The 10,896-nt window shown below is 37.7% G+C and overlaps 1 protein-coding gene and 1 pseudogene across 1 annotated transcript in view; one reads left to right on the top strand and one right to left on the bottom strand.

Annotated features, from left to right (window-relative positions):
- Rnf17 (ring finger protein 17) overlaps positions 1–10,896 on the top strand; it is a 228,465-nt gene that overhangs the window by 193,609 nt on the left and 23,960 nt on the right. The window contains 3 exon segments of the mRNA XM_004639411.2: positions 3,794–3,957; positions 7,740–7,859; positions 9,173–9,253. Of these exon segments, the coding sequence (XP_004639468.1) occupies positions 3,794–3,957; positions 7,740–7,859; positions 9,173–9,253 (365 nt within the window).
- LOC105743262 lies at positions 9,798–10,861 on the bottom strand (annotated as a pseudogene).

Raw genomic sequence — 10,896 nt, 5'->3', positions numbered from 1 at the left:
AAATAGCATAGATATACAGCTACTTTCTCTTAGTTCAATGAGAAGAAAGATGTATCATTAGATAAGAGATATATGCATCTTGAACTGTGAATACTATGAAGACAGTATACAATGTATTAATAATTGTAACTGTCCTAACCTGTTTTGAGACTGTCTCATTGCTATTTCTTTCTCATTAAAATTAATAAAAACAATTTTTCTTAAAGTTCAAGGCCACTCTGGGTAATTTAGCAAGATCATGTCTTAAATTAAAGCCTGGCATGGTGGCACACATCATCCCAACACTGTAGGAGATAAAGATATTAGGACTACAAATTCAGACTCAGTCTGGGCAAGTTGGCAACTTAGTAAGACCTTCTTTCACAAAAAAATAAAAATAAAAATAATTTTTAAAGCACTGGGAATGTAGGGTGCTAAGACTCTAAATTTGATTCCCAGTACTACAAAACAGATAATTAATTAAAAGTAAAGCCCAGACATGTTGGTACACCCCGATAATCCCAGCACTTGCGGGTATAGCGGGAAAAATCTTGAGTTCAAGTCCAGCATGGAATGTACAGTAGATCCTGTGTCAGAAAAGAAAAATAAGAGGATGAGAGGGAGAATAAGTGGAAGAGAGTAGATGTAGCTCAGTGTTAGAGTGCCTTTGCATTCTATATCCAGTACTGAAAAGCACAAGTTTCTATATATACATGAGTTATTTATGAGCTTTCTGTTCTCTTTTAGTGCTCTGGCTATCTTGGCACCCAGTACTAGAGTTTTTCTCTTTAGGTAGCCTGTGCCCTTCTGTACCCTGAGTGCACAATTTACTGTCGATCCACAGCACTCAAAATTTGGCAGAGCCTGTCTCCTTTCCTATGCTTCTATCATTTACTTGGTTCTTTAACTCCTGAAACTGGAAAGATTTTTGGAGAAACACTCTGATTCCAGTGGCCTTGAAAATGTGGATAGGTACATATAGACACAGATTTTTAAAATTATATACTCTTTTAGAGTTAGAAACATTAGGAGAGAATAAAAAAATCATTCAAAAATAAGGATAACTAAAACAAGTTCCACATGGTTGGAAGAATAACAGCGAAATTCAACAACAGTAAAGGAGTGAGAGTTGTAATCAACCAGTTAGTAGAAAGCCACTGGACTTGTGTTATCATGGTATGTCAAAGTTGCTACAAGGATTTTTTTTGTCCTCCCATTGTGCTAATACATGTGTGTATTTATAAGCATTGAAATTCTTGAATATGTAGAAATCTTGGTGCTCTGTTTTCTTGCACACCATAGGACAGCAGTGGTGCATGTAGTTGGCAGAATGTAGCACTTAAACCATTCCAGTGATGACCTGCCTGTCCCAAGTACTGTCTCAGTAAGGAGGGAGGGCAATACAGATAGCTTCCAAAGCCTGCTAACATCCATAGATCTTAGCACAAAGTGACCTGCCCTTTGCCACATATCTCCCTTATTTTCCCCACACTGGGACTAAATGAAGTGTAGGAGTGGATCCAGAGTTACAAGACTTGACATTTTTTTAACATATGCGAATCTGATTTATTTCGCTTACAAGTATGGTCGCAAGTTGCATTCATGTACCTATAAAAGTCTCGAGTATATCCTTCTTTATGTCTGAGTAGTATGCCATTGTACAAAAACATCTCTTTATCCATTCCTCCACTGATGGACATTTGAGTTGTTTCCAAGATTTAGCTATTATAAATTGTACTGCCATCAACATATATGCACATGTATCTGTGGTTTGACATTTTAATTCTACTGGGAAGATATCCAGGAAGGGAATAACTGGGTTGAATGGGACCTCCTTACTGATTTCCAAAGTGTTTGTGCCAGTCTACATTCCCACCAACAGTGAAGAAGGGTTTTTTCTTTTCTTCCCCACATCCCTTCTGGTATTTTTTTTATTGGTTGATTTCTTAATGATAGCCATTTTTTCTGAAGTGAAATAAAGTCTCACTGTTGTTTTAATTTGCATCCCTGAATGACAAATGAGGCTGAATATTTTTCATATATTTATTTGCCACTTGTATTTCTTCATCTGAGAAGTGCGTATTCATCTTAGATGTCCATTTTTGGATTGGGTCTTTGAATTTGGGGGATCGATTTTTTTTTTAATTTTATTGAGAAGACCTGACATTTATACAAGGTTAGAGGTATCTAAAACTGACACAAACATTTCTGTGTATTTAAGACGAGAAGAAAAGTCACAATATATGTCTGGTGACTCAGGCCTCTTTCAGAAGACTCAGGTGCTTCCTAAGTTCTCAGGCTTAAGGGAAAAGACTTCCTGACTACATCCTGGGCCAGTCCACAATAGTGTATCATCACTCATGTGGCCGCAGCGCTCAGGCATGACCACCTGCCAATGAGGGTATGAAAGCTGTGAACTTACTGATACTTCCTCCCCTCATTGGTCTCCTAACTACTGTGTCCTAATTCAAAAATTGAAATAAATCTGTGTAGTTGGCTGTTCTCAAAATGAACCATGTTTGCCTGTAGTAACTGTACTTAGTCCAGGACTTAACATGCCACTGCATATGTGGCCGGCAGTGTGCTAGATGCTTTGCACTTAGTCCTCCTGCAGAGTGGATAATCTGGGTAAAATGCTGTTTTATCCAATTTAAGAAGAATAAACTGAAGTGCATGGAGGTAAAGGAGCTACCTAAGACACAACTCAAAGAAGTAGGACTGGGATGGGAACTGATATTGGCAAAAAAATTTTCCAGAGTCTCAGTTAAAGGTATATATAGTCTGGGAAATAATGAGCCACTTGAAAAGTAAAGTTAGAATTTTTTCTTTGATTCTTCAGATAACACAGAAGAGATGATTTATTGTACATGCTTTACACTTAGCCAAAAGCAAGAACAGAAGTAGTCCAGAATGCCACAGGCCCAGGGCAAAAAAACAGGAGACTGCCTAGTTTGAACCAGGTAGATCTCTCTTTGAGGTGGTCTTGGCAATCAGATGGCAATGAAGTTCTAATCCATTGAGACATTCTAGACAGCATACAGTCCAAAACTTGCAGCAGCATTTCAGCCTCCAGCATTCTTTATTTCTGTTCTTTTGGTCTCCATGGATGTACAAGCTATTTTACTTGGACCTCTGTCTCATCTTTCTTTACACTTCAGTCTGTGCATTTGCTTCTCCCTCCACTTGGCTCTCATGACGCAGAAGTTTCTAAGAAGATGGCATTAAAGTCAAGAGCAAAGTTAGAATTTTAGCTGGCATGGTAGCCCATGCCTGTAATATCAGCTGAGGCAGAAGTATTGCCTCAAGTTTGAGGCCAGCCTGCACTACCTACCAAGACTCTGTTTCCAAAAAACAAAGAAACAAATTTAAACTATAGCCTCAACATTGTACAGTAAACATTAAGTAACACATGACTTGTGTTCTATTTTATCAGGGCATGTTGTCAAACTGGCCTCTTAAATTGGTAGTTTTTTTATATTAGACTATTTGGCTTGTTTTGTTTTGTTTGTCGTACCAGGGATTGTACTCAGGACCTTGCACTTATCAGGTATGTGCTTATTTTACTAAGCTATCTCCCTGCCCCTTGGTATATATTTAGAGCTCTTTATAGTGTTCATATTCTCAATGTTAGGATAGTTGTTGATATGCTTTAAGATGTAGAAGGTACTGATCAAATTTTTATGGGAGATCTATTGTGAGCCTGGTTGTAATTGTTTATATTACCTAAATTGTGAAATTATTAGATTAATCATGCCTTTTTGAAAAGTGGTAGGCAGTTTTCCCAAGTGATTTCTACTTTTAATATTTTACTCAGAATTCGAGCTACTAAAAATGATGAATGAGATTCAGAGTACTTTAAAATGCCTGGGTCTTCTGGAACCTTATTTCTGGAAGAAGGGAGAACCTTGTGCAGTGAGAGGATCTGACACTATGTGGTATCGAGGCAAAGTAATCGAAGTTGTGGGCGGCACTATCAGGGTGAGTCTGAAATTCTTTTGCAACTATTTGGGTTGAATGCGAGAGCATTTAACAGTTTCTATTTAATCGTTCATTCATTTATTTATTTGGCACAGGGTCTTGCTACGAAGCTCAGACTCATAGTGAATGTCCTGTCCAGTTTTGGTAGCCAACATAGCACGCTCAGGGTTCTGGATTGAACTCAGGTACTTGCACTTGGCAGGCAGGCACTTAAACTGCACCGCCGATCTCCCCAGACCCTTGAACAGCTTTTAAAAGTCTTTACACATGGGCCACGGAGACAGTTCAGTGGTCTAAGCACCTGTATAGGCAAGTGCAAGGACTTAGGTTCAATCCCCAGTACTGCATGCTGTGCCAGGCTTGCTGAGATGGCCACCAAGACTGGGTGTGGTGGCACATGCTTGTAATCCCAGCATTGAGGAGACTAAAACTGGAGAATCACTACAACTCCGAGCTGTGTAGTGAGACCCTGTATCAAATACATTTAGAAAAAAAAAATCTTTACATGTGAAAGCATGGTTAAAAATAGGGTTGCGGGTCTGGGGAGATGGCTCAGTAGAATAAGTGCTTCCTTGGCAAGTGCAAGGGTCTGAGTTCAATCCCTGGTTCTGCAAAAAGAAAAAAAAATAGAGTTGGAGGAAAAGGGGAGGGAATGAAGATGTACCTCAGTGATATAATGCCCCAGGGTTTAATCCCTAACTGGAAAAAAAAAAAGCCAAAATAATCATTTGATCATACAGGAGGATCAGTCAAATGCACTTTACTTTTTTCAATAAGGATCTTAATTTTTATTTTCAAATACAGTTAGTAACCTGAATATTCCCATGTAGAGATTTGTCCAGTGATACCTAAGTTGTAATAAACTTAGTTGTACAATGTTTCTTATTTTCATATATTTTAAACAGCTCTGTAAAAGCTGGCGAGATAGCTTAGTGGACTAAACACCTGCTTAGGCAAATGCAGGGACTGGGGTTCGATCCCTGATACTGCATGCCACGCCAGCACCACCCCTGGACACACTGAGCTAGCAACCGAGTCCTGGCATGGTGGTGCACACCTGTAATCCCAGTGCTGGGGAGGCTGAAAGCAGGAGGATCACTTCAAGTCTGAGCTGCATAGTGAGACCTTGTACCGAAAAAGAAAAAAAAAAAAAAAGGCTCTTCAGTAAACTTGCTTAGGGCTCATCTATGTTTTTCAGAGTAAGGACTAGTTTACCTTTCCAGAACAGTAGGGTAGCACTCAAATTTCATTCAGAGTAAGTAAAAACAACCACATGCATTGAAAAATGAATATATAAAAATACCTGTATTTACTAAGTAAAGCAACAAATTTAATGACATTTCATCAGATTTCATTCATACTTTTTTTTTCATAATTTTATTGAGAAACAAATAGCAATGAGACAGTTTCAAAACAAATTGGTAGGACAGTTGCAATAATTAACACATTGCATACATTCTTCCTAGTGGTTAATTGCTGTACAAGATGCGGATATGATATCCTATTTACAAACACTATTAGAACAAATCCCTCTATTCATTAAGAAAATATAACTATATATCTGTCCTAAACATTTTGAATACACAGATACAAAATGGACATTCATCTGTATCCCCTTTTTTGTTCTGTTATTTGAATATTATAGGTGTGTTAATTCAGCAAAATATTCTAAAAGAGTCAAGTACTCCATAATAGTATTGGGTCTTGCGCTTCACTGGCAGTGTCAGAAATTGTTGACCTGCGTCCCCTACAGCTCAACATAACAGCATGGCTTTACTTCTAAGGAGAGTCACATGGAGAGAAAACATTCTCTCAGGCTTTCACAGAGAGTACATTGGCCAAGAGATGGCCGTGACTCATCCACATGGCTGACACTGACAAAGGTTCTACAAGCTGAGGTACAGGATCTCAGGATAAATCCTGAGGGGATTTCACTGACCTTCTCAGACCCAAAAGCTACAACTCTTGTTGCATAGGTCCTGCTTTACCTTGGTCTTAACCAACCAGCAGAAAAGTATAAAAACGAAATATAAGAAGTAAAGTCATTCATACTTTTAATTGGACATCTATCCTAGACACATTCTTTAACCTGGTATCTTTGAGATTATCTTTTATCACTTTAAAGTTTGTTTTAATTGAAGGGAGAGGACAGCTTTTGTTTCTACTTGGACAGGAGTTTCTTTACTGTTCATTGATGACACCAGTTAGTTACATGCATTTTAGGATTTTTCAGCTTCTTTCACATATGAGTATTCATACTTTATAGTTGGTTTATATCTATCCTAGACACAAATTATTTTTGTTTTAGTAAGTTTCAGTTTAGCTTTAGTGACCTGCCAACATCCCCCTGTCAGGAGGTAGTGATGTTGTAGTTCATATCCCAGCATCTGTTTTCTAAACATCAAAGTCTTATGATTTTGTTCTGAACTGTCAACTGGTCCCAGTAGAAATAAAATGATTTCAGATTTGTCTGAAGATTTAAATACCTTGATACTTACAGATTCAAAAATTTACATGAAGGTGGGTCACTTTTCATATTTTTTCCATTTGTAGTCTCAAATAATCTCTGCCCTTTTCTTCATTACAAAAGTGAGCTGAAACTCGGTACACATCAAATGATCACATTTCATGAGCTTTTCCTATATAGAGTCCAAACAAGTAAAATGACCTTCTAGAAACATTTATCTCATTGTCAGAGTATCTGTTTCACAGATTTATAAGTATTTACATAGTTTAATCATGACCTTTTATTATTCCCTATGGCCACATTACATTCTAAGTATACATAATGAATTTGTCATTCTTTAACCTGTTATCTTTCAGGGTCTACCCTTGAGCTGTGTTAAGAAGTAAACATTGGGCTGGGGAGGTGGCTAAGTTGAATATGCGCTTCCCTGGCAAGTGCAAGGGCCTGAGTTCAATCCCCGGTTCTGCAAAAAAAAAAAAAAAAAAAAAAAAAAAAAAAAAGCTTAAAAAGTTGATCCAAATATAAAATAGTGACTACCAGAGACTGGGAGAGGGAAGAATTGATATGTTTATTAGGCTAAGGCAAAGAGTATTTTGAAATTTTGTTTATAGGCTAATACAAGAAAATATTGGGCCAGCCAGATAGCTCAGCAGACTAAAGAGCCTGCTAGGCAGGCACAGGGACCAGGATTCCATCTGCTGTGTGCCATGCAGGCCTCACCTCCTGAGGCATGCTGAGACAGTGATTGAGACTGGGTGTTACCCTTAAGGCAGCCTGAGCCAGTCCCCCCAAAAAAATAAAAATAAAAAGGTGGTGCCACGCCCTGTGTGCTTGGTAGGCTGAAAACAAGAGAATCAGTCTGATCTGTGTAGTGAGACTGTGAAGACCCTGTACTAGATAAATAAAAAAAAAGAAAATGTTTTCACACTATGTAATATGGGATAGAATGTTCCCTTTTTCTGGAAAATTTTTAAATCAAAAATTATCTTTTTCTGGCCAGAGAGATAGCTCAGTAGAATAAGTGCTTGCCTGGCAAGTGCAAGGACCTGAGTTCAATCCCCAGTTCTACAAAAAAAAAAAAATAAAAAAAGATCTTTGTGAGACTTCTCCCCCTGTCCCTCTTTGTCAGTACTGAGATTGAATCCAAGGCCTTCATACTGAGCTACATCCTGACCCTTTTTAAAAGTGTTTTATTTGGAAACAAGGTATCATAAGTTACCCAGGTGGGGCCTAGCCATGCACCACCATTCCTATCTCCCCTAGCTTTTGAGTAAATAATACATTTTAACCATAAATTTTATTTGTATTGTTTCAGGTACAATATTTAGATCATGGATTCACTGAAAAGATTCCACAGTGTCACCTTTACCCCATTTTGCTATATCCTGATACACCCCAGTTTTGTATTCCTTGTCAACTGTATCATACTATACCAGTGAGTACATAATGTGTGGGATGATTAATTTGAAATATTGTTCTAAATTTTTTATTTTAAATTAACTTTTTAACTATAAGGTTAAATCTCTCCATTGCAACAAAAATAGTACTGGCAAACCAGTTTTATTAAACAGCTAAAGGGCTTTCATAAAGAAAACTACAAAATTATGGTAAGATATATAAAATATCTAAGTAAATAAAGCAATATAATCTCATAGATGAAATGGTATAAAATTGTAAACTTTGAGTTGGGAGTCTTACTACGCAGTTCAGGCTGGCCTTGAACTCATGACAGTCGTACTGCCTCGGCCTCTCAAGTCCTGGGATTGTAAGTGTGCACCACCAGACCCAATTTAAGATTGTAAAATTTGAATCTTAAAATCAGATTAAAGAAGGGCCGGCCAAATAGCCCAGCAATGGCTGAGGAGATGGCTCATTAGAGTAAGTGCTAGGTCCTGAGTTCAATCCTCAGTATTGTGCCAAAAAAAAAAAAAAAAAAGCTCAGCAGATTGAAGCATCTGCAAGTAGGCACAGGGGCTGGGGGTTTGATCCCTGGGCGTGCCGTGCCGGCCCTGACCCCAGGGCACGCTGAGACAGCGTTTGAGACTGGGCCTGATGGCACACGCCTGTAATCTCAGCTCTTGGGAGTCTGTAAACAGGCGGATCATTACAAGTCCTATCTAGTAGGGAGACCCTGAACACCCTGTAGACCCTTCCCTAAAAATACAAAAAAAGGGCTGAGGAGATAGCTCAGTAGAATAAGCGCTTGCCTAGCAAGCATAAGGTCCTGAGTTCAATCCCCAGTACCACAAAAAAAAAAAAAATTGTATCAAATTAAGTGCTATATTAATGATCTCTTGTTGCATAACAAAGCAAAAACTTAGTGGCAAAAAGTGAATTTATGCCATACTGTTTCTGTGGCTCTAGAATTGAGTAATTTAGCTAGCTTGTCTGGTCTCAAAACCCTTGTGATACTGTACTCAAAATATCCACTATACTGTACCTATCCAAAGGACCTTCTGGGCACAGAAGAGCCACCTGAAGATGGCTCTTCACATAGCCCCACATCCCAATAAGTATGTGCCAGAGGTACTGGGGAGGCAGTGCACACACACATTAGCCATTTTAAATGTGACCTTTGTTTTTGGTGTAAATACATGTTTTAAAGCATAAAATATTTATAGTACTATAGAGAAAAACTTGGCCAAATTATTAATTTTCAAGGTCTACTTTAATCATATACTCATGATATCTTCTGTACTGTCTCACTTTGCAAATGTAAAAGATTCTGAGTGTGTCAATCCCACACAGGTTGGGAATGTGTGGCAGCCAGATGCAATTGAACTTCTTCAGGAGCTGCTTTCAAAGAGAGAAGTGGACATTCACATTATGGTAATTTACCTTCAAACTGTAGATGGTTAATTTAAATTTTTTGCCATAAAATATAATTAACATAATTTGAGGAAGTTGGGCATGGTCAGACACATCTGTAATTCCAGCACTCAGGAGGCTAAGACAGGTGGATCGCCATGAATTCAATGCCAGCCTGCACTACAGTGTGAGACTCTATCTGAGAAATCCAAATAACAAATCAAGGGTTGTTATTATTATGATAAATAGTGTTATATGTGTTCTTATGTGAACAGAAATTACTTAGTAACATACAAGAAGTTACCACATTGGTTCCTAGGCTTGTCTTTTCTTTATATTTTTTAATTTGAAGATATTTCCTCCATTTTACTTATGTAGCAGAAATCTGCATGGCATAGTATATCTTTGGGGGGAAAGAGCAATAGAAGTTATTAAGAAAATAGATACTCTTTCTAAACTTTGTCAGGAATAAGAAGGTGCCACTGATTAGCTGATAGCTGATTTTGAGTTGTTTATTTCAGTATTTGATCTTATTAAACTTTTTTCCAGATGATATCACTTCAAATCATTGTGGCTTACAGACCACAAACAAGACACACAGTATTTCATCGTAAAGAGATCATTCACAGTATATGTTGGTAATGCAGATTCTTTGTTCACCTCTTACCTGGAATCTGTACTGTAGAACAGCATTTTTTATATCCTCATAGCTCAATTCTGTGAATAGTTCATTTGCCAAATTTTCGAAGTGGTACAGCAGAGGACCAAGATTTATCCAAATTCCACCTGGCTTGAGTATTTTCCACAGTGTGTCAGTATAATCAATTATATCATGAGCTGTGTCTATGAAGAAACAGGTGGCAATACAACCCCAAGTATAACATTCTGAGTGAATCTCCAGAAAATCTCCTGCTGTCTTAGAAAAGTTAGAGCCTAGAGGAAGACTGTACAGCTCAATATCTGGGAAAAAGATGGGTCGAATCTGGTCAGCTGATTTCTGGTTATTGCTAAACTGATGGATCCAGGGATTAAGTGTCTATTTATTTCAGAACATCTGTTTAGTACAAAGGAAGAAGAGAACATAAAACTCCCATTCATTTCCTTGACAAGCATTACCTAGCATAGCTATTTCCCAGGCCAGTCTTCCTAGTCCAGCTCCAGGTACTAGAGTATTGACTTTAAATGGATCCATCTTTCTTTTGGAATTTTATTTAATTTCTGTAATGATTGGCTGGTAGCAGGCATCCCTTTATGCTTTCCCAGTTTCACTCGTCTCACAAACTGGTTCAAGGTGGATTTTAACTTACCCATGTCAAATGTAGAAGCTGGCATAATCTTTTCAGTGCATTATGTCTAGTAAACTCTTTCAGTCTGACAACACTGTTCCTCAGCATTGGTTTTCAAGGATGTTACACTCTTTCATCTCTAAATTGTAATGAGCTTTTAGAAGGAAGATCATAGAGAACACAACAGAAACTGCCAGTTGAAAGTCTCAGTTTATTTTAATGTATTAATTGTAATTAAAGCTGGGAAAATTAAAATTTTAAAATCATTAGCAGACAAAAATGCTTTTAATCGTGGTCCATATTATACCTGCTGGAAGAACTGTGCAAGTAATTGTAATTCCATATCTCTTTTTTTTTTTTTTAATTTTTATTTTGAAC

The sequence above is a fragment of the Octodon degus genome, unplaced genomic scaffold (genome assembly GCF_000260255.1).
Source record: "Octodon degus isolate 3935 unplaced genomic scaffold, OctDeg1.0 scaffold00111, whole genome shotgun sequence".
Taxonomy (NCBI): Eukaryota; Metazoa; Chordata; class Mammalia; order Rodentia; family Octodontidae; genus Octodon; species Octodon degus.
This window is presented reverse-complemented; position numbering and strand designations above follow the sequence as displayed.